At 40.2% G+C, this 25,216-nt stretch overlaps 1 protein-coding gene across 1 annotated transcript in view; it reads right to left on the bottom strand.

The window, feature by feature from the left end:
- Positions 1-1,141: 1,141 nt before the first annotated feature.
- SLCO5A1 (solute carrier organic anion transporter family member 5A1) overlaps positions 1,142-25,216 on the bottom strand; it is a 73,130-nt gene continuing 49,055 nt past the window's right edge. Inside the window, exons 5-9 of the mRNA XM_059861993.1 lie at positions 23,936-24,134; positions 15,985-16,144; positions 12,114-12,355; positions 10,500-10,564; positions 1,142-9,315 (exon numbers count right to left, since the gene is read on the bottom strand). Coding sequence (XP_059717976.1) covers positions 8,870-9,315; positions 10,500-10,564; positions 12,114-12,355; positions 15,985-16,144; positions 23,936-24,134 — 1,112 coding nt within the window. The 3' untranslated portion in view covers positions 1,142-8,869. The remainder of the gene's footprint in view (positions 9,316-10,499; positions 10,565-12,113; positions 12,356-15,984; positions 16,145-23,935; positions 24,135-25,216) is intronic.

The following is a 25,216-nucleotide window of genomic DNA, read 5'->3' on the forward strand; positions in this document are numbered from 1 at the left end:
CTGAAGGGCTCCTGGAGATGGACAGAAGAACTGGCACATCTTTGGGAGGTAGCAATGTTATGCAGAAAGTTCCCTCTGGAATTTAAGATAAGGCAGCCAGTACTGCCCTCACATCCTTGGACAGTGTGAGACACTTCCTGAGACCCCCTAGCAACTGAGAGCACTGCAGAAGAGCAAAGATATGTAGTGCTTCAGTTCCAGAACCTGACACAGAATCACGGAGTGGCTTGGGTCAGAAGCAAATCATCTGGTTCCAACCCCCACCATGGGCAAGGACTGGCTCAGAGCTGTTATCAGTAGGTGAATCCTGGTGTTACTGAGGTAAATGCACACTAGCGGCTTTGCAAAAAACAAAGAAAGAAACAAACATTTGGATCAGAGCATTATTCTGGAGTTCAGCCACCTGTAGGTTTTTGTGAGAGTTGAGGGAAGGTATTTTAGAGTGCAGGCCTGAGCACAGACCACCTCCACTCTCTCAGCCAAAATCCCTTGAGATGCCTGCAGCTGTCTACACTGCAGTCACACAAGCACAGTCAGAGGGGATCTGTGTAAAACAGTCATGGCTGAGAACCCAAGTGGCACAACAGCCTTGTCCAAGGAAGATCTGCCCAGGATTAGACTTGAGCCCTGAGCATCCGTGAGTGCCTGGGTACATGTGATGTTGTAACAAACTTCTTCCTTTAGTTTCAGCAAAGCCCAACCCTGTTTGTGCGCTCTGGCATCACTTTTCAGTGCGAACCGATGTGCAGTAAATAGGGTACAAGCCAGACAGTAATTCCAGAAATGATGTGTCACACCTGAGGGGATGCAGTGGCAGCCTGAAGTGCCGGAGCGTGTCCCCGGCCGCTCGGGCAGCAGGTGTCAGTGCAGAGCCGCGCCACGAGCGCCTCTCCCGGAGCCCGCGCCCCTCCCGGGCTGCCGGCACTGCCGGGGGCTGCACCTGCTCACTCCACCGGCAACAGCACCTGGGATCAGCTACAACTCTAATTTCATCCACTCCGTTTAACAGCTCTGGTCTTGGACACTGCTAATGTGCAGGGAGATCTGAAAGATTATTTTTTCTGTGGTTATATGTATTGGAACTGAAAACATGTAAGTCTTACTTTGAAATCAGAGAGGATCTGGACCCAATCAACACACATGATATGCTATTTTTTATTTCCAAGTATCAAGTATTCAAGAGTTTGTTTTGTAAACACATGTTTACAACAGATGCTGACAGTAGGTTTCATTAAATCACGGGTCATATAACTTTAAAATTACTCTAAGCTCTGATGAGAAATAAATATAAATTTTAAAAAAAAAACCATACAGGAGCCTAAAGTATGCAAAAATACCCAGCATAAACCAATTCTCTTTTTACCACAGCACAGCACCCACACACTCATACCATCAGACATACTCTACAAATTTCCTTAATACTCTACACATTTGCTTAATAATAAGTTTTTTTAAAAACTAAACAGTTACAGGCAGTGTGCCCACTCCATGCTCCTACAATACTACCCAGACTGTTGCTGTTCTGCACAAATCACTTGGTAGAGGTATGCACTGCAGCCAGGGGCCAAACTCCCATGTGCTCAGCTGGTGAAAAGAGCAGCTCTTCTTTCAGAAAAGCTTCCACTCAACTGTGGATCTCACTGACACAAAATTATCTTCTTTTTTTACTAAAACTCAGCTTTGGATCACTTTGTACGTATTTTTTTGCTTTGTTTGGAAATTTCCCTCCAGGTTTTCAAATATGGAGTTTGCTACAGAGGCAAATTTTCTGGCCTGTCGGTCAGAAGTGTGATTAGTGCTATTAGTGCTTTCAGTGCTATTTGGAATACAGACACCTGCCCTGCATGAGCAGATCAGGCACAGTAAGACAAAAACAATACGGTTCTGAATTCAAAATGGAAATTTTGTCTTCAAGATTTTAAAACCAAACCCCCATTTTGTAAATCATAGCTCACTTTAAAGTCAACCAGATTTGGCCTTTTTCCATTCCTAGAGATAGAATTTGCTCTTATTCTACCCCTCTCTTTCTGGTTTTTCATGAAAGAACATTCATATTTCAGATTTCAATCCTCATTTTAATTCAAATGCTTGCTAATATTGCTCAGTTAAGTGGTTCCAGAATTTAGCCCAGTGTTTCTTCTCATTACTACAGAATTTATTTTTAGCCCCTGCTTAAGCAAAGCAACTAAATAAAGTAACATGCTACAGCAGGCTGAATACATTCTACATGAGACCTCTGTGGTCTGTCTAGCTTTTACTTTACCTAGTAGTGCTGGGCCAAATCCTACAGAGATTCCTGAAATTGCTTAGCCACAGAAGAGCTAGGTAGGAATTGGCCCACCAGGAATTACAAACACTGTCCTTGTTGGAGCAGTCCAGACTTTAGGAACAGAAACACACGCAGTTGCATCACTGACATGCCTTGAGTATGTCATTTAAGTCATAGTGAATACATCGTAAAATACTTCAGTACCTATTAGCACCACAGTGTTGTTTAGTCTTTTGTCCAGAGATTATCAAGCTGTCTCACCCTTCCTCAAGGTGAACAACATTCTGGATGCTTTTTGTAGCCCTTCATGAATTCAACAGCTTTTCACCTATTCTATATAATGAACAAAACACTGTTACAGGATAATGTTGTGACAACTGGTTTGAGATTGGAAAAATAAAAAAATACAATACACACAATGGATAATGCAATAATTAGAAGAGTAGAATGGAACCTGGATAAATAAGGATCTATTCTGTAACACTTGAAGTCAAGAAAACTTTGGAGCTACTGTGAAATTGCAGAGCTACATCTGTGTTTAACAGGCTGCATTAACAAAAAAGATAGCTGAGCTGAAAGACTGGAAGGGTGCCTGCTGAAATTATTAACTGTAGCTGTTAACAGTAGTTTAATGCAACAAATATGGCCACAGGACATGGGTAGTGTTAACCTTCCTCCTTAATTTCCACAATAAATTATGAGGAAAATATAGGAAAATTTTCTTTCCTGAGGATCAGGCAGGCTTTCAAACCTTTGGCCACAAAGTAACATGTATTAGTGATTGCAGTGTAAAGGAGACAAACCCCATGAACTCACCCATACCCTGTCCTCACACTGAAGGCCCCACATCTCCACTCTGTGACAATGCTTACATGCAATCTTTTTGAATTGTTATTTGTCAAACAACACATTAAAAGAAAAAAAGAAGAAAGCCCTAATTCCCTACCAAAGAATAAATCTCCCACCATGATGTTGACTGTCCATTTTGTAAGCACTCTGAAGCGATGAAAACGCCCAAAGAATCAAGTCCAGTATGTGAAGAACCTGAAATGTGTTGATTCCAGGTGTAATCTCTAAGTAGCAAGCACTCTGTCCAAAGCAATGACAATGCAGGTTGCAGTCCTGGTAAATCTCTGTTACCAGCTGCTTTAAGCCCCTGGCAAGCAACCACAGCTGGATGGCTTCAGCTGGGAAAACCCAAATTCTGAAGCATGCAGCATGACCTCTCCTAAGCCGTTGTAAAAGACACATTACTGAGAAAACAGAAAAAGATAAACTTGTTTAGGAAGTTTTTTGTCTTCAATCTCCAAAATTAGTAGTAATAACCAGTGAATAGAGTATAAAAGCTAAACAAGCTTGATATTCCCTAGTTCACACACACTTGCTAAAGCACCAGCTTGTTAACTTCCAACACAAGGTATGGCCTAGTTCTTCAGCCTCAACACTGGACAGGTGGGGCCAAGAATCTGGCTCCAAAATAGCAGTAAGACACTTTGGACCTATTTATCATCAGTTTTATGTCAATATAACACCATGAAGGGCTGTGGTATCACGTGCACAGAAAAGTGTAGTAAGGCAGCAATTATTCAGGCATTTTGGGGGGAAAACCTGCAAGAGCAGCGCAGAAAGTGCTGACCCCTGTCCCAGAAATGCTCTCTGAAGTTCCCCTGAGCAGGCAGTGCTCTGCTCCGTTTGTGCAGGATGCTGACAATTTCTCATCTGAACCTCTAGGTCTGAGTTCTGTGAAAGGGCACAGTTGGAGTCTACAGCATTACTTGAGCAATTTCATTGGCTCTAGGGTCAGAAGGATGCCTTTATTTAATCTATCTCCCCACGTAACACACAGGTTTTCAGACAGAAATTTATAAAATAAGTGAATGGCAGGAAGAGTAAGAATGAATCTTAGACCATTCCCACAAAATATTTTGAATTTGAATTCTATTTGAAAATGACAGCCTTCCTCCACTGCTGGATATGTAAGCAGCCATACCTGAATGCCACAGGAGAGTGCTCAAGTGCTACTTTGTGCTATTCTGGTTACAATTATCACTGAAACCATGGGGGAAACACTCAGCATAGAAATACTCTTTGGATAAATGATTTTTTTTTGAATGCAGAAAGGATTCAGTCCCATACTTACAAATGTACATTATTTTCAAGTGCATTACTTAAATATATAAATTTACCCTCATATTAAGTGTTCTGCTGGATCAGAGCCATAATGAATGAATAGCTAATACTACTAATTAATAAGCAATACAAAAAACCTCCATATTTTTGAAAACAGTATATTAATTTAGGACCTTTTGAATGTACTTTTCTAATACTTAGTAGGAGATTTGTGCCTCCACTTACATAACAGTAAGTTCTGAAGAACTACATGCACTTTTAAAGATATACAGGCTGGCCAAAGAACAGAAATTTTCCAAATAAATACAAATTGTACCAAAATATTAAAAGGTTCTTGCAGCTGCTCACACTGTACTGACAGGCTGTAAAATGTCCTTGGTTCCAAATTATACTGTATTTTATCCAGTATGCTCAAGGAGAAGGAGGACCAAAACCAGAGGGCTTTTGACTAAAACTGGAAACATGGACAGTCCCACTCTCCAGATTACTCCAGCCCTGCAAAGATCTTCAAATTATCTCCTGAGGGTGCTGCATCCATAAGCACCTAAGGCCATGGCTGCATCCATTCTGAAGTTTTCTCCTTTTTGAGGAAACAAGGGTGAATGGGAGGCTAAGCAGGGACAATTAACCTGTTTACTCAAGTCCATGTATTTGGGCTACTCCTCCTCTCGTGTTCCTCACACTAAATCAGGACTAAGTGGTGGAAGAGGGATTAGTCTGTCCCTGTGATGGCATGGTGGCACTTTGACCATCACCAGATGTTGCTCCGTATTATCACTGGCTGGTAAGCTGCAGGCAGGTGACTTGGGTTTGCTACCAATAGCAGCCTGTGGGTGAGCAGGACACCTGCTTCACCTTTCCTTGTACTCACTGCCAGCAAACCTTTTGTGCTCAGGGACAGAGAGGGAAGGTGGCAAAATTTACAACTTACTGGAATTTTATATTCTATGGTGAGAGGATCTCACAGTAGGAAGGCAGCATGGGCCCCTTCACCAGATGTCAGGCAAAGTTCTTTTTTAGTTCCTGTGAAGTTGGTTTAGCACCAGGTGTCAAACACAAATACTGCAAGGGGTGCACTCGAGTCTGGAGATGCTGCTTCCTCCAGCAGTGGCAGCCTCAGAGCACAGTGTTTGGTCAGCAGTTCAGTCCATACATCGGTCAATGGCAATGCTGGAACTGACATTTCTAGGAAGAAAATATGTTTCCCCTGCATATCCTTATTGGCTTAGTTTAGACTGTTACAGATTACTCACGAGAAACCCTCTTTCAGGAATCAATCTAAAATTGGCCAGTGTTTGGGTTTTCTTTCTTTCAGAGGACGCTGACTTAACTGGTTTTATAGAAATTTATTTGCATTGCCAAAATTATCTTTATCCAAAACCAGAAAAAAATTGCTTGAAAAGGAATTACATTTTGTTTTGCATGTAATACTTAAAGAAAAATTAAAATTTATTTTCCAATTAAAAATTAAAATTGAAAGTATGTAAAGAAGGCTTTTTCAGTATTTCCAAAGTTAACATCTTTCTTTCTACATTCCACTTTTTCAATAGGAAAAGTGGAATGTAGAAAGAAATGTATTTAGGAAATATGAATGTTCTTGGAAGTCAAAGGGTCAAGATATCCTAAAAAATAGATGGTTTCCATTGCAACAAGCTCTGAAATCCCTTGAAAGCTCAGAAACAGCAGCAGCTGCAGAAGTGTCACTTTTATCACTCTCATTCTTTGGCATCAGTGCCATTAGTTCCTGACAATCCTAATCTGCTCTTCCTTGGTTTTTGTATGGAACTGAAGCACACAAGGCATGAAATACAGGACAGATGATTAATCTTCAGTCCTTTACAGTTCCCTAAAGGCTCTGTTCCTGAGGTATTTGAAAAGATTGTCACTCTTCACTTCTCCCTGTGACGATTAAAATGGGGAAGTGATAAAAATGGATGAGGGCTGGGCTAAAATTACACTTTGTCATACTACTTTGCCAATTTTCCCCGTGATATAAAATTCTTGGTGCAACAAGCATTTGAGACTGAAGCAAAAGGAAACATTTTTATCATCTATTCTGATCTCCTATAGCAAATATATATATATATGTGTGTGTGTATATATATATATATCTATATATATATGTGTGTGTGTGTGTGTATATGTATATATATGTATATATATATACGTGTATATATACACACACACACACACACACACATACACCAAACACCTTGGAGCCAAGGAAATTAATTTATTTCTCAGGACAAGAAGTGTAGAAGCCAATCATCTCAGGAAGTGTGTACTAACTGAGGACACGTATCCAGTGGCTGCATAAAAGGAAAAGACATTCTCAGGCTTAACCCAAAAAAGGCTGTTAATATGGACAGAATAGTAGGAAGAGGTCAAAACAATATTCCTCTATGTTTGGGGTAGAAGAATTGGAGTTTTCAGACAGGAAGAGTAAGAATTGTTACAAACTACATAAATGGACTGACACATTCTGAAATAAGCAGCCCCATGGGTAGTCCCATGTGCTGGTCAAGAAGATCCAGGTGATGATAAAAGGCAGTTGGCAAAGGCAGAGAGGGAAATCTACTCTTCCCAGGACAACTCAATGGATGCCAGGGATAGTACTGCCTCTATTTTAAAGGACTTGGTTCCAGGTAATGTTTGATCAATATACATGTTCTAAATTGAACAATTAAATCAGGAATAACTGTTCAAAAATATGTAGAAGCTCTGCTCTTTCCTATTTATTTTCACACAAGTTCTCTACTCAGCAAAATGCAAACCAGACTATCACTGAGTTGTCTTAAAAGACTGCTTTTTCATTTCCTACACTTCTAAGACTTCCCCTGCAGGGCACAATACAGCCTTGACTTCCCCGTGTCCAATTGAGATAATTTTCTGCCCTTTGAGACATCATTAGTACCTCATGAGCATGGCACTACAAAGCCTCCAGAGCAAGAAATGAAATGCCAAGCACATTCGATTAGAAAGTTTCAGCATCTCAACCAGGGAGAGAACACACTACAGCAATTTGGAATAAACAAAGGCCACGTCATGTCCTGTGAGTCCACACTTGCTGATAATTTCTACTCTTAGCTCTTCACCCGGAGGGCCAAAGGAGAGACAAACTCACCCTTTGCCTTCACAGGAGCTTTCAGTGAAGGTGAGAAAAGGAAAGGCAGACGTGTGGGACACACCACACAACCAGGACCTGTCCCACCAGCCTGCCCAGCACCGGGCAGCTGGAGAAGCAGAAGCATGGCAGAGAATAAGGTCTGAGCCAGCCTCCCTTCCCAGCTGCCCTGGGTGTCAGGCTGCTCAGTGCCTCGCAGTGCCAGGAGGGCAGGGAGAGCCTCCCAGCTGGCACCACGGTGGGCAGGCTGCTTGCAGCCCCCTGGAGGGGCTCCTCTGCTCACTCCTGCAGCCTGAACTCTGCTGCCACTGGCTGTGAGGGACCCGCCAGGTCCCAGACACCAGACGAGGCCATCAGCTCTCCCTCAGGACTTTCCCACTGAAACTGAACTAGACTGGCATGCAATTCTGAAGGACAGCCAAACTTCCTATCAAGATATAACCAGCTGTTTTCTTCTTCAGGAAAATTGGATTTGGTGCTAGTAACAGCCACCCAAATAACATTGCAGAAATATGCACATATCTGCTCTGGCATATGTGTATGATTCCTACATGTTAATGTTACTATAAACCAATACTGAAGTTTTTTACTTCAAGCATTACAGTATCCTATATACTTTGTGAAGAATGACTACATCCCATCAGGTGAAAATTAATGCACATTTTGACAGGATAAAGATGTTACAATGCAACATTTGCAAATGTTACCTGATGCTTAACTCTTGTATGGCTTGACATGTTATTAACAGTACTTTAAACCTTATGTTATGATTTAATTTAATGATTACGCCTGAAAATAGCCCCTTTCAAATTCAGTTGCAGTAATGTCTTTAAAAGCAAGCTTTAAACTTAATTTGCTGCACATACAAATATCCAAATAAGTTGCATAGTTTAAATAAGTTCAGTTGTGCTTTGTAGCAGAACTCACAGTAATCACTCATCTCTTAAAAATACAATTTGCAGATACAAAGTTGACAATACATTTAAGCATTTTTGTGAGTCTAGACATCAACAATATGAGTTTTTGTCACTCTTCCACTGACTTCTGCTGTTCGTAACACCTCAACTTTACAATGATATTAGATCAGAGCATGGACATTTAATGGACACATCTGAAATAATTACAAACACAATTTTTAAAACTCCATTGTTGGGAGGGGAGAAATAAGAACTCGGGTTGGTTTGAGGTATCCAGCCCTCAGGAACACATTATGGTTGTTTGCATCAAGCTTTGTTGGTTTTATCACATGTTACATTTAGATTAAAAATAGAAGGCACAGGTGTTTTACAAGGCGCCGTAACTAAGTCAACCAACAAAACTAAATATTACATTACCAAGCCAGGGGTCTATATCTCAACAGTGACTTCTTCCAATGCATTTTCATTTGAGGAATTTATTGCTTCTGAAAAAGGGCCGGGGTAGGTCTGTGCTAAGCTGTTCATTCCTTGTGCCACACTCATGTCTCCTTGGGAACTGAAGGTAGGGCAGGATCTAGTCCGTGCATAGTTTTGTTGGGGTCCAGCTTGTCCAACCATCTCACTCACAGTGTTCACCGGTGAAGCCCTCCAACTCTGTCTCAGCAGTTGTTCTTCTTTACACTTTAGGGAATACCAGGCCAGGAAAATAAAAAAGAATCCCACGAACTTGAGAGCAGCTGCCAACCCGAAGTAGACAAAGCGAAACGAGGTGACATCGTATTCCCAACAAGATCCCTGTACGCCGCAATCCTGTTGCCAAAGCATGCACGTGGTGTCAATAACAGCCCCAAAATAAATTGGAGTGGGAATGTAAGCTGAAACAAAAATAGCAAGAGAAATATTATGTGTTAGCATATTGTGGAAAACTTCTAAAGAAACTATATGCCCCAGCCAAAGACTGTAGGTTGAACATTTTTGAGATTTCTACACGGCTGCTCTCACAAGAAATGTGAAACATGGAAAACTTCCCAGCAGTACTATTTACCCCTCACATGAAAACTACCACAAATGGGAGAGAACTGAAAGAAGCCAATGCAGCAGCACCTTAACAACAGGTACTTCAATCTGCTGTCTCCAGACAGCTCTTCTTGAGCTGTCCCCCCCAAAAAACATCCAATTTTGTTCTCAGGTAGATAGAAAGTGAAATACATTATCTCCATAGCATTACCTGCTGAACATCCTTTGCCCATGAGCTGGGAAAGGTGCTGGGTTTAGATTAAGGTGAAAAAGCACTGAAGATCACAAAATGTTTTTGAAGATAGATGTAAGGGGTAAGACCATTAAGATTATAAATTTCCTTTTGAATAGACCTTGCCAAGAAACAGACTTTAACTTCTAAGGGAGCTAAAAATGCAGCCAGTCCAATGAATGCTCCTGCTTTCTCCAGAAATACAACATCTTTAAGATGACATTGAAACATCCTTCCTCAAACAAAACTTGAAGATGTAGCTTTATGGGCTTCTCTTGTTCTCTTAGAATAGACCTTGCTTGCTCTAGTCATGTATTTCATAGTAGCTGAACACCTGGAGTGTTCTTTATGGGCAGGATTGTAGAAATTCAAGAGCTTGAAAGAGAATGCTTTGAAAATAATTTTAACATCTATGCATTTTTGCTTTGAAACACTTGAGAGACATTAAGAAACAAATGCTTATTTTAAAAATTAGAAAAACTATTGTTATTGCTGAAAGCAACAGAATTCTGTTTTTGAAAGCTAAAAAATCCTTATAAAATAATATTTAGTAACTATTAATTTTTAAATACAATTTGAAACAGTAAAAATTTATATTTTTGTGAAAAGATGTTGTTCTAGAAAGTCAGTAACCAAAAAAAGTAAATTAACCACAGTTTCAGATGCAATCTTTTCAGAAGTTATTAATTTTAGGTTCCTAATACAGTTAGCCAAGCAATTAATTGCAGATTCATGGCACTGAAATACTTTTATGATGCATTTAAGCTGAACATGGCCTTTAGGGAAATGCTGAGCTACTGCTGGACTTACCAAGAGTTCTCAATAAAACAAACTGCATTCCTAGTGCAAAGGGCCGCTCCCCATCTTCCACAGACCTAGCAGGTGAACAGAAAGCTCCAGTGAAGAACAGTCATAACCCATCACCATCCTGGTATGTTTTGGCTCCACCTCATGGCTTTTTTCTCAGCTATAGAAAATCTTTGTCTAAATTTCTGTCTTTAGCTTCTACTATCATTAACTCCTACTGCTAGGAAAAAATACAGCCAGCCCCTCCTGGGCGGTTTAATCAAAATCTCAGTCATGCCTTTTGACCTTTTTTGACCTGTATAAGGCCTGAAGAATTTGATCCAAACACATTAAGGAAATTCAGAGAATCCACACAAAATGTTTATGGCTTGTCATGATAACTTTCTATTATTTCATTAGTATTAATTTATTTTTCTTAATATTTTTGAGGTAAATTAGAATTAATAGATAACTAAATCATTGATGGCTGGACTCAGTTTCTGAATTTAACAATCTTTGTGTAGTATAAGCACTTTGGAGTTACTTTAAAAAAAGTATCAGTACAAACAATCTCTTTAAATACCTTTTCAATTCAAGTAATACAAGATTCCTTCCAGTGGTTTCAAAGGAAAACTGTCAAGCTTACGAAGACTAAATACAAAGTAACAAAATTCCAAGCTGCAACTACAGTTTTAGTAAACCACAAATTACTTACTGATTTTAAAATATTTTTAATTTTTAACCTAAAGGTCTTAAGATAGACAGCTTCTAATGACATTGAAATACCATAAAACCACACAAAAATTCTGCAGTCAAAGGAGTGCAGCTGTGAAACAGTTTTGAAGTCAAGAAACTAAGAAATTGGAGACCTTTGACCAATGCACAAAGCACAGTATGTGGCTTGGGACAGCAGGTGTCACTGTCCATGGGTGTGAGCCCCCATTTTTTGTACTGAGCGCTACAAAATCCTGTTGGAGATGTCCCTTATGTACCTCACTACTGTGAAGTTCGCTGCAATACTGATCTTCATTTGTCTTTGCTATTTGCAATGCAAGGGCAGTTGTTTCTTATTACTATTATTTTGCATGTGGGAAATCCAGAGACAGAAGGAATAAAGTCAGAAGTCTCTGAATTATAATAGTGCTGTGCACACAAAAGCTGGGGTAAGGCAGAGCAGCTGGAATTCTGATGTGCCCAGCCCCGAGTGCCTGGCTTCAATGTCCCAACAGTGACCCTTACAACCATTCTGTGGATTCTTTGAAAAGCAAACTGGAAGGCAAAATTCCTCAATGTGAGAAAAGGATAATTTTAAATACTAATTTTTTTCATTTGCATTTGAAAACCCAAACTATCACTCTAAGAGGTCTGAAAATTTTCCAGGAGTAATCATTTTCTTCCACCATGTTTTGCTTGTTTTCTCTTTATAGCACCTGGAATTTACTGCACACTTCATGTTTCCGAAAGCAGATTATCTTATTACATATTCTAAATACAAACAGATTTCACCCTATCCCTGTCATCCCTTCGCTTTTTTAGACTACACAAGAATTCTATTCACTTTAAGGATACACCAGCTTCACAAGCACTGGTGACAGCAGCAATGGCAAAAATACTTAGGAAACATCTCCGAGTTCTCACCTGAGTGTCACTATGACTGCTGATGGCTGGGCACATGCTGTTATAAGGGTTACAATGAAGAGGAAGATGAGGAATGGGATGAGCGTGTTGCAGGTTCGGTCACACTTCCCAGACACAGCGTAGCCGTTCTCATTCAGGTAGGTTTTGACAATCACCAGCCGGAGCTGACTGCGCTGGCCCACAGTCGGCGGAGTGATCACCTGGCGACTCTGCACACAGGCACATTCTGTGTAATTTCTGACCTGGGAGAGCAAAAAAGAACATTTCCATGTGAAAAATATGTGTAAGAAAGACATTGCAAAGAGATATTGTACAACAGTCCTGTGGTACTTCTCAGCTGAGAATCTTCTGCCTTGAGCATCATTACCCCAAGCACAAGCAAAGTTACCTCTCCAAGTAAATTTTAAAGCTGGCCAGGACTCTCTGTGATGAGGTTGCCTTTCCATTGCTTTATTTAGTCTGAGTTTTAAAAAAAATCTCGACTATATTTGGGAAATATTGACAAAACAATTCAATCACATCTGACAGGGAGGCTGCAGAAAAATATTGTTTCTATTGTACCACAAAAAAAATGTGAGGAAATGCTCTTCAGGCAGCAGTGAAAATGCCATATTCTGAAATTCAGCAAGCTGCTGACTTTCATATTAAGGCGGTGTCTTCTGCCATGTTAATGGAAGGCTACCCAGATCTGGCCAAAGAGCAACAAGCTGCACTTTATGCTTGAAGCTCAGGAACTTCAACCTGGATGTGGGCATAGATCAGGCCAGGAGCAGAAACAGAGAATAAAGGGAAAGCAGAGACTAAAAGAGTGAGACTGGAGGACTCACTGAGAGATTCCTGAATGGACAAAGAGAATGAAATTAAGATTAAGAGACTGAATAAAGAAGTAGCATTTCACAGGCAAACAGGACTGTGATCTGAACAAGGGGAGGAAGAGCTAGATCAGAAATAGCGTTCTTTCACCTTTATGCCACTTCTGTTTTAATCTGATGTATGGCAAAGGGGTGTGCAGCAGACCAGTATATTACAGTGCTACAGAAGAAACTGGCCAGGACATATGTGATGTTACAGGAATGAGCTTTATGTTTCAATTTTTGCATTCATCAAACCTTGGACTACACAGGCACAGAAGCTACAAAATTGTCTTAAGATAGTGAATTTAAGCACTTAGACATCAAGACATATCTAAATCATGGCAATTTGTCAATTTTAATGTACACCTTTCACCTTTATATGCATCCATGCCATCATGTAGCCTCACACTTTCTTCCGCATGGGATTTAGCTGAACATCTTAATAACGCATCTATTTATGAAATATTTTACCTCCTATTTTCAAATGTGACTTCAGGTAATTTTTTTCCTCAGACTAAGAATATTCCACTACAAAGATGGAAGGACTCATATTTCGTTTGGATTTTCTGTAACTCACTATTATAGCTTAACTCTTTCAAAAAGGAGTCATCTTCAAAACAGTTATGAAGCATTGATGCTATCTCTATTTTGTAATTAAGTAACTGAACTGGATCAAAGATTTCACAAACATGGGTGACTAATTTGAAAAAACTGGAATCCTTTTTTTCAGATCATTTTCCATTATACCCAACTTAATATATTCTAAATGTAAACTTTCACGCCTTCAAATACAGATTTAGGCAGCCCACCTACAAGTGACACTTCTGTTTGTTGCTCCCGTTCATCATCCAGAACATGAAGAATACAAGACTAATGATCAACAGGGAGAAGTTCTGTTTAACTGACTTGCCCAACACCACTTAGAAACAAAGCCAATGACAGAGTCTGGTTTCCAAAGGCAGCACTCCACTCTAACATCACACAAGTACCTCACCCTAAACTCTTTCTTGCTTCCAAATGCAAATGCCAAACAAGAATCGTACAGAAATTAGACCTCTTTACCACACAATCTTTATTCATCCCCAGCAAAACTAAGTCTGTGTATTAAATGAAACAGACATAACATGACAGAAATATTAAGAGTACAGGAATAGATATATGCTTATATATATTTTATATATATATATATATATATATAAAAAAACAGGTACGAACTGTACACTGGCATCCTTTCCTCTTAGTTTGAACTTTTAAATGGTTAATTTTGAAAACACTCTATGTTATTAACTTAAATCCAAATATTATATGTTAGAAACATTTTGTGTTATGCACTAACTTACTTTTTTTTTGTATTTAAAAGCACCATACAAAAAGGATTATTTATTCCAAAAAAGTTCCTTTTCCAAGCAATATCAGCTCTATTCTATTCACCACTAGCTACTGAGTTAAAACCTCAGACCATGAAGCATCTTTTCTTAAATCATAAGATGCAATATCATGTTTCATAATCTGCAGAGCACACACTCCCAGAGTATTTCCCCACTAAATAAATTAATAGTGCTGGTTCAATATCAGATGAAATGCAACAAAGACCAAGCCTGTCTCAGTCCAGGAAAGCACAAATTAGATTATATAGACACTGCAATTTAACCACAGGCTCACACTGCAGGCTTTTCCAATTGATCAAAACAATTTTCTACTAAAAACCAGCAAGATAATCTAAAAAAAAAAATTAAGGGAAACTAATCTGTTCTCAGTGACACCAATATATGAACATGTTTTTTCAGACCATTATCCAGGTGACCTGTGAAAACATAGTGCTGAACCTAACATCCTCCTGCTTCACAGGCTGGCTCACGACTGCAAATCAGGAGACTGATACTTTTTAAGTATGCTTTCTGGAAAGCACAATCAAGCCCTAAGAAAACCAATGTTTACATAACTTCTTGTCTTTCTTAATTACTCCTTTTTAAAGGACAGAAGAATTTAAGAGTTCATTTTTAAGGAAACTAATATGACCATAATACTGTGTTGATACTTAAGTCAGATTCTACTTTTCAACTATCTTCTTGTGCCCAGTCCTGGAAACTGCCATGGTTTCCAGGCCACTGAAAATTTCCATGGTTTGGTTTTACCAGCAGGATGTCCTTCTCCAGTTCAGGATAACTAGAATGCTGGGTTGTAACAAGCAATGTATTTCCAAGAAAGGAAGTGGATTATTAACATCTTTTTAAGTTCTTGTTACTTGAGTTTGATGACAACCTTCATTTAGCCTGGAAGATGTTTAGAAAGAGGCTATGGGACTGGTAGAACTGTTTTACAAGAGCAGAATACATGGGCAGTCTTCACCTAGCCAGGCAAACCAGAGACCTATCAGTGCACTGGTGCAGGTGCAAGAGCTACGTGGGTAAAATGATGAGGCTGACACAAACATCAATGACTTTAAACAAATTCTAACTAAATTTAAACATGAGTTTAAAACACTTCCAACTACCTGAAGAGTTAAGGTCTTCCTTCAATTCAGAGAGGGAGTCACAAAAATCCCCAAACTGCTCTAAAAGGTAAGACTGAGCTTGAAGAAAGACAGTTTGACATGGCTGCCTATGTTGGCAGAGAGCTGAGTTAGATGACACTGACCCAAGGTACCCTCTCCAAGCCCTGCAGGAACAGCAGGCATGCAGGTCACTGCCACCAAGGTCTTTGGGGTCTGTACAGGAAACACCAGCCCTTCCTACCCCATGGCGTTTGCACTCACTCAGCTGGAGGAGTCACTTAGCACAAATGAACTCGTGCCTCAAATTGGTGTATAACTAAAGGAATGGGTTGGCACCATGCAAGAACAGCACTGCCAGTCTTTCAAATCATGGAAAGGCTCAGAGATGGACAAGTCACCTGCAGAAAACTTCTCTGAAGCTCAGAGGAGGGATGCTTGAGCTAGGAACAGAGAAGTCTTCAATCTGCACAGGTCCCAAGGGGCTACTCAGGGGTTGTGTGTGGGTGGTGGGTGAAGCACTTACCCCTGTGCTGTGGTTTCCACTACTGATGCAGCCAGCTAGGCAAGGATTAAAATATGTTATTCCATCTGATCCACAGACAGGCTCGTACTCATGAATCTTACATCCACAGTTAACATTACAGCTTCCAGTCAGATTCCTGTGGGCCATGGCAAGAGTGGGACTGAAGAAAGGAAAAAGAACATGCTAGTAGAGCACGCACAGATATCCATATTCTCCTGTACAGAGGGAGCAAACATCCTACTCATTAACTTTGGAACTGAGAGTTGATTGTTAGACAAAGACTGCATTACCTCGAGGTTATGTATGTGACTTAAACATATAGAAGAAAAATACAGAAGAACACCCAGGTCATCCCTGCCATCAACTAAAAACACAATAAAAGAAATAATACCAAAGTTTAAAATTCGTATGATATTTGGCTAGGTGTATTTTTCCCCTGCTGATTTTTGTCCTCTATGAAGTAAGACTTTATATGTCTATTCTAAGCTGCAGTAATTTCTTGTTGATTAGTAATGAGAGATTCAGTGACAAAATGTTAGGATTCTGTGAACTAATGTGAACTAATAGGCATCTTTTCCTACATACCAACAGCTGTTCAGAAAACAATGCTTGTATGACTTATGTATTACAAATATGTGAAATTTACAGGAAGCTCTCTAAATCTGGAAGACTGGCATGCTTTTACTATGTCTGTAAATGAATCACCACTCTGCTTCCCTAGACCATTCCTCAAAATGTGGCCAAAGCCTAAATCCCTTATGGATTTGGACATATTTCAAATGTTTCTTTCCCATCCTTGAGTGAAGACAGCTTAAACACCTGCACCGACACAGCTCCCTAAAACTACACAAATCTATGCTTGGTCTTTGAGAGCTCTGGCCAAAATGCAAACAGTAGCTTATTTCATTTCAGTAGTCCTTGAGAATTGGTAACCATACTAATGTCTGAGAATTACACTGGAATGCACAACCACTCCACGCTGGGCACTACAGAATAAACTGCTCCGTCTTGTTTGTTCTGTCTTTCTCTCAGAACTGCTCAATGGCCAGTGCTGTTTAAAACTACCTCAAGGACCTCTGCTCTTGAGCAGATCAGTAGACATCCAGGGAATTTCAGCACCTCCTCAGCTAGGCAGGAGCTGAAGAGAGTATGGATTACGTTTGTGGCTGCATCCTCAAGATCCTGTACACATGCGCACAGACCGCCATGGCTGCCCTCACAAGGGCTGCTGCTGGCTTGTCCTCACATCTGTGTGGACAGTGTGAAAATAAACAACTAGCAGCAGACTTACTGCTACCCCAGGGACCACAAGGAATGTTCTTCTGTTCCCACCTTCTACCCCTGACTAGCCCAGAGGCTTGGCTCAGGAGCCATTCTGCACACAGCGACTGTCACCCACGCTGTGTGTCACCTCAGCTCCTGTCGTTAGTGGCACTCAGTAGCATGACTGCTGCTCACAGCATTGACTGGTTTTCTTGTATTTATACACCACTATTTGCTTTTGCTGAATATGCTTGTCTTCCCAGCTGTGCACTTCTGCAGACAATTAAACATTACTAAGTAGCTTTCAAATATTTATTGACTTTCAAATATTTATTGATCACACAAATCAGGTTCACAAATTTAGCTCTTGGAGCTACTTTACACTTTATGGTCTAGCTGGATGCTAACCAAAGCCTTTCTGAGTGTTTTGTTTCTTGCTCCATAAACAAACAAGGTACACTTTTAGAAACAAGTTGCAGCTTGAGCAGGATGTCAAATATCCAGGACTGGTAGTGGTTCTGTCACCTTCTCAGCTAGCAGCTGAAATTTGTCATATTATATCCTGCTGGATTTCAGCAAGCAGTATGTAGCAACACATCATATAGCAACGGACAGATTTTTCCAGTAGTGTCTCAAGAGAACTTTCTCTCCAATGGAAAAAAACACCAAATCATCAAAACATTCCTCGGGAACATACAAATTTCAGCAGCACAGTGACAAAAGCTTTTCACACCAACGGAAGAGGCAGCATTTTTGGAGTTTCATGAAATCCTAGTCAGCCTGCTGAGCTGGATGTCCCAGATGCCTGAATACTCAGCATAGGAAGGGACTCCACAACCTGCCTGGGAGACCCTTGTGCCGTGCTCCTTTTGACAACAAGGCTTTGCCACACTGCACAGGACCAGGTCCAGGGACAGCCCAGACTTCCAGGAAAGGCACAGCTCTTGTTCCACCTCCAACCTCTCTCACCCTGCAGCACAAATTCTCCAGATCTCTTATCCCTCTACCACCTAAATCCCAGGGATGGGTAGGGTTGTTCCACAGGCAGGAGAACTGGCCCCCCGTCTTGCTCTGCTTACATAGCTAACTCACTTCAGCTGCACTGCTGAACATTACCATGACACAGAGTTTAGGAAATCGGCTTTAAAAAAAATGGCAAAAGAAATCAGGCATGCAAGAAATGAGAAGCATGAAACTGGAAACTGAACTGAGACCACTGTGATAATTTAATCTCAGGCACATTTTTTTGTTTGTCCTGAAGAGGATTTAAGTTTACAGATACACAAAACAAATATGCTCAAATTAATAAGAAGTTACTGCAAGCTCTGTCACTCCAGCTTTCACCACCTTTTGTCCTCAGCACATCACTGAGGACAAAAGGCTTATTTGGGGAAGTTCTTTTTGCTGCTTAGAGCAAATACCTTGCACACAGAGAGGTCTGCACACAAAATCATCTATTAACTGCATTCCCAAAAGTTCATTATCAGATAGTTGTAAGAGGCTCATGCTTTCATCTTCATTACCTTCACTCTTCACTCATTGTTCACTCCTCTTTCAATGGTGGGAAACAAATGAAGAATGAAGGAGTTTCAGATGCTGAGGACATGAAACCTCTATTAACATGTGTCTGTGTAACCCCATTTTCATCATATGGGATCAACCACACAGCACATACTACAACAGATTTCTTGAACGCTTCTTTCAGGAAACACTTTTTCTTGAAGGTATGCATTTTTCTGGAAGTAAGCTGAACCAAAGCACTCAACTAATCCTGCCTTCTGGCCCGGGAAGGCTGCCTACTCTCCACAAAGGAAAACAAAACATTTATGCCTGAATAACAGCACAGCACATCACAGATTTACCTGCATCAGCCATTAAGAACAGGTTCTTAGGGAGATTGCACCAAAGCTAGTACGTCCTGCTCATGAGCTGATCTGTGGGAAAAGCAGTCTAGTTTCAATGCAGCAGCTGCTGTAGAAGCATGGGATGTCTGAGAAAGAGCTGCTCTGCTTGTTTCAGCAGCGCAGATACTGCCAACTTGCAACACTGCTGCACCTGAGCTGCCAAGGACACCACAAACAGAAACCAGCCCCAAATGACAGCACTTCCTGAACTATTCTTTCAATTACATAAATGCTGCTCCTTCCATTAGTAAGATTCAACTGCAAGTTTGCTAAACATGTGCTGGGACAAAACCCAGAACCCCATCTGCCAAATCGCTTTTGTTCACTTCTCAGGGAGACTGGTCTGTGTCTCCATGACACAATGCTAGTAAAGCTGATAAAGAGAAGACCTTTATTAGATGTGACTAACAATGCAAAGGACTCTAGTTTCTAACATTTTTTTTTAAGTCATGTTTTTCTCTCCAACTATTACTCCAGGGAAGGTTTGATATAGGAGTAAAGTGAGAAAAGGGAAAATATAAAATGAGATTTATTGCCTGAGTTTTTGAGCTGTGACCTCTTATTTCACATACTCAGTCTTGGACAGAAACATCACTGTACTGGCAGACAATGAACATATATTGGGTAAATAAAAGGGGACCCTCTTCCCACAAGGTTACAATTTAAATGAAATGTAGTTTTTAAAAAAAAGAAGTCAAACTGTATTTTGGTAACATCTTAACAAATAACTGATTTTGCACATGGTTTTACTGACATCACTGTAGTAACCTACAGGACCAAGGAAATACAAAGGGAAGGAGACAACCTCACCATGCAGTTTCTATAATCTTAATATTGGACTATATGATAATAAGGATTATCTTAATTTGATAGCAGTATTTTTGGTTTGGTATTGAAGGACATTCCGGATGGCAGAGATCTGCAGTCTCCTTGTTGGCAAGCAGCTGGAATTGCAGCAATGATGCAATTTTTGTGTAGCTGTCAAACAAGGGACCCTCTCACTGTGTTAGCTGGATTCCTTCTTTGTTGTTATTGTTCTGATCCAATTAGTCACTGCTTTCAAGTTAAGGGATACCACTGGCTGATTGGACTGAAATAGATACAAGAATAACAGAAACACACACTGCTGATACAAGAGGAAGAATATAAGTATTTTTTATGTGAAATACCTCATTAAGCCAATTGCACACTTTAACTAAACTTTACTTGCACCAAAACAACACAAAGCAATCAAAAAGAGTCTATGTTGATTCGTTACATATCAGAAATGTGAGAGATGGAACTGAACTAATCAGGAATCTGTCACTATGAGTAAGCTCACCATGGATGCTGTTTTAGCTGCCTTATACGACAATACATGCAAGAGACAGGTCTGAAAAAAAACTGAATCAGGTGATCTCTGCTATTTCCCTTTTGTTCAGTACTGGTGAGGCCACACCTGCAGTGCTGGGCTCAGTTCTGGGCTCCTCAATAAAACACAGACATGGATGAACCAGAGTGAGACCAGTGAAAGTCCACTAAGATGATAAAAGGACTGGAGCATCTCTCTTCTGAGGAAAAGCTGAGAGAGCTGAGACTGTTCAGCCTGGAAAAGGCTCAGGGGGATTTCATCAATGCCTGTAAATATGTGAAGGGAGGATGCAAAGGAGACAGAGCCAGGCTGTTTTCAGTGGTGCCCAGTACCAGGATCAGAGGCAGTGGGCACACACTGAATCACAGGACGTTCCCTACAAACACCAGGAAACAGTTTTCACTGTGAAGGTGACTCGGTGGTGACACAGGTTGCCCAGGGAGGCTGTGGAGCTTCCCTCCTTAGAAATACTCAAAAGCCATCTGGACTCTTGACCAGACCATTCACTCATTCAGGACTTCCCACCTGGACGCTGTTATGGTGCAAGAGAAGGGATGCCATTTGTGGTTTGACATAAGGCTCCTTACACTGCAATTCAAACATCAAACACCCCCTCAGAACAAGGCTGGGGCACAGAGCAATAGGTTCTAAAATGCTGAGATGTATAATACAGAGGTGCCCTTGATCTTCCTGAGAACAGAAATGCTGACGACACGCCAGCAACAGCAAAACTGCTTGTGCCCAACATAAAACAGCAGAAAATCCTTTCTAATATATTCTAATCTGTGCATGCCTCCAGGTCCCATCCACTTCTCTGCAGCTGTTACAGTTAGAAAAATACTGAGTTACAAAACATACTGAATTATGAAATGCCACTGCCTGAGTGGTATGAGTATTGGTATGCACTTAACTTCTATGTTAACTGAAACCTAGTTCACCCCTCCCCTTTTGTAATGGTTTAGGGATCAGTTCACCAAAGGAAAAAACTGTATGCTTAAATGTATAAAAAACAAACAGTAGAAATGAACATATTTGTCCAGAAAGGATCCTGCAGGGTATGCCCACACTGCCCAATGCTCTGAGATCTCTGAGTTGGCGCCCGTGCAGGTAGGTCAGATATCACACATGGCACTGCCATGTTAGGGTGGAGCATCATGCAATACATTTATCCCAAACCAGGCACCTCTCCTGCTTTCCCTATCCAATCTTTCTCATTGAACTGACTTTGATATCCCTACGCTGCACTATAGTTGAAGTAGAGAATGAAGTATATGTTTTATTAAATTCAAAATGAAAGCATGCTTTTTTAATTCCATGGCCGACAACATTCTTTGATGGCTGAGTTAAAGAGTTGCCTACTAAGTAAGTGATTTAAAACTATCAAATGATTGATCATGAGAATTAAGAGAATGCTTACATATCAGATATTCAAGATTAACTTATGTGTAGTGCTGCCTTTTTACTATCATTTTGATAATAAATGTGGACTTCATCTCTACATTAAAAAAATCTATCTGAACCATGCTTTGTAACATGCTGGTCATTCTCAATTTCTGATGACATTACAGTCAATATGATTTTTATACTGATTTCAGAGAGTTTATATATATCAATAAATTGTGAGAATTCGGTAATTACTATTTCTCACCTCTTTTCTCAATAAGAACAATTACATGAATGTGGAAGGAAGTAATGTACTGCAGATTTGCACAACAGCTGTGAATTGATGCTTATTTCAATTGATGCTATGTATTTACTGCAAATGTTATTACTTACTAAAAAAACCATTAGATACTCTAACAAATCCAGCATGAAGGCTATGAATTACATGACAATAGTACACCTTGTCTTCAGTTTAGAAACAGATTTAAATTAAATGTGACTTCTCCAAACACAAAGGTACAGGCTTCTCATTAGTCAGGCAGGTACATTCTGACTTGCCACACAGATAAATTAATTACTATCAGAAATTTATGTTTTCATTCCTATTAATTTGCATCATCTACACCCACAGGCTATCACAAACATTAACAGCAGGTGGACAATCAAAGCATTCCAGCCCCTTCCCACCCCTCTTCTCTCTTTCTTCAGCCCACTAAGCTCAGATGAGGGTATACCACCACACCACTTCCTTCTACTGAGAGCCCCTCAGCAGCAAGCTTTACCTCTAGGTCTTAGGAACACAAAGGAGTAACAGCTTTTCATCAGCTCTTGACTTTCAACTGCTGCTTTTCTTTGCTCTAGCATTAAGGTTTGACAGCAGTGTAGTAACACCCAGCAACAAGCAATGCTAAACATTCCCTGTGTAAACAGTGCCTGTTTTCTTCCTCCCTTGCTTCCCATTTTACCTCTTTATTTTTCACTTGCTATCCCTCTGACCCACTGTATTTTTTCTCCATTTCATCATCTCTTTTCCTGCTCCACACTCTACATTCTCTTCAAAATATCAGGAGTCCAGACCTGAGCACTAAAAGCAAATAGACAAATGGATCTGACACCCAGCACCTGGTCATAATTAAAAGGCAGACATGCCTCAGATGTAAAAGCAAAGGGAAAAAACATTTCTTCAGATAGGTTCACACTCTCCAAACACTTACTCTGTTCCTGTGTTTAACCTACATGAAGAATGCAATTTTGAGGAAAATCTCATGTAAAAGGAAAGAAAATAAAAGCTCATGATCAGGCTTCTACAGATTCCCTTTCCAATGAAAATGTCTCAAGTTTTACCACACTGCCTTGCCTCCTAACATCCTTTTTCTTTTTTTCATGCCCTTCCATGCATTTCTTAATGCCACAGCCCAAATTCCTCACTCCCAAGTCCTTCCTACATCACACCTTCTTCCTCATTGCCGTCCTCTTCATTCTCTCTATAACTTTAGGGAATATGGTCTAGTTGCTGTCTTGATAATGATCTGGCAAGCACTGGAGGGCATTCACACAACTAGTAAGGGGTACAGAAGCAGTGCACACCACTAATGTCAATAGCACATGCCCAAGTGATTCCTCTCAAATAGGGACTGTAAACCTAAAATACTATTAAGGTGATAATTAATAAACCCATTCAGAAATAATCTTCACAATCCACTTAGTTTTTTTACAATTTTTCATGAACAGAAAACATTTTGAAACACTAAGTAAATTCTAAGTAATCTACAGAGGACACTATTCTTATTTTTCTGCATCACTGAAAGCCATTCTAATGCATTTTCTCACCCCTCAAGAGTTTTACTACATAAACTGCATTATAAACCAGATGTAAAAAAACAAGAGCCACACACTAACAGCACGTGCTTATATCACAATATTCACTAAATTCTCATTTGAACTGAAATGGCTTCTTCAGTACATCAGCTATCAGCATTTTTTTACATTTCTAGATCAGGTTTATTGGAAAAAGCTGTTTTTGCCAGAGATAATCACCCAAGATACTTACCCAGTTGTGTAAGGAATATTTATTCCCCCTAGATTAATGCTTTCACATCCAACAATGAAGAGTGTTGAAAAGCACAGCAGAGACACACCACTGCAGATCATAGCCAACTTTGCAGACTCTCTTGCACCAAGTTTCAGCTTTTTTATAATGTAGCCACCTAGGACAATACCAACACCAGCACTTGGGACAATAATCACACCTGTCAGGAAGAAGTTCAAACAGCATTAAAACAGGACCTACAGAAATGGTATAAAACATAAATATTGGTTTCATTCTGTAATTAGATGACTGCAAATGCTGCACTAAGATCTCCATTGTCTGATTCTCCACTAGCAAACTGAGTCAGACTTTTAAAACCTCTGGAGTGTTGTCAAAGAATTTATAAAAGCCTCCTTATCATATCAGCAGCAGCCAAAGCACTATAAGAGAACTATTGTACTTACAAGCAGAAACATTGTTTTGTATTTATTTTAGAATGGGGAGAAGGGCTACATACAGGTCCAGTTAAACCACTGAAATTGGAAGAAATCCAGATTTGGACACAAATCTTCCTCCTCCCATTCTCATGATTAATTCCAGCAAAGCAGAAGTGCTAACCTCAAGCAGGACCCCAGAACCCTTCCCACCTGGGAGTGCACACCCAGGCCTGACTGCAAATTCTGCCTTCTGGATACTCTACTCAAGATGAATAGCACTTTCCCAAGCAACTTGCATGAGGACAAGAGGAAATGGTCTCAAGCTGGGCCAGAGGAGGTTCAGGTTGGACATTAGAAAGAGTGGTTAACCATTGGCATTGACTGCTCAGGGAGGTGGTGGAGTCACCATCCCTGGAGGTGCTCAAGAAATGACCAGAAGTGGCACTTGGTGTTTATCGACATGGAGGTGTTTGGTCAAAGCTTGGACTTGATGACCTTGAAGTTATTTTCCAACCTTGAATCTATGACTCCACAACTCCTACCTCAGCATTCCAATTCATCTCTCCACAGATATGTGTGTGTGATCAAACACAATTTGAAAAATTAAGATAATAGAATTAGAGTAAGTGTAAGACACAAAGACGTGCCAATGAAACCTCTGCTGCTGCAGCCATAAGGTTCAGCAACATATCACCACGTTGTCCCCACTTGTCAGGTCCTGAGGTGGTAGTAAAGTCAGCAAATGTCTTGCACTGCTCTTCCCTTGTCTTTTGCTTCTCACTGACATGTGAGAAGGTCTTTATTTAAAGGCTTTGCCAATAAAGATGCATTCCAAATAGACATTGAATTTGAACTACTTTGAACT

This window comes from Haemorhous mexicanus, chromosome 1 (genome assembly GCF_027477595.1).
Source record: "Haemorhous mexicanus isolate bHaeMex1 chromosome 1, bHaeMex1.pri, whole genome shotgun sequence".
NCBI lineage: Eukaryota > Metazoa > Chordata > Aves > Passeriformes > Fringillidae > Haemorhous > Haemorhous mexicanus.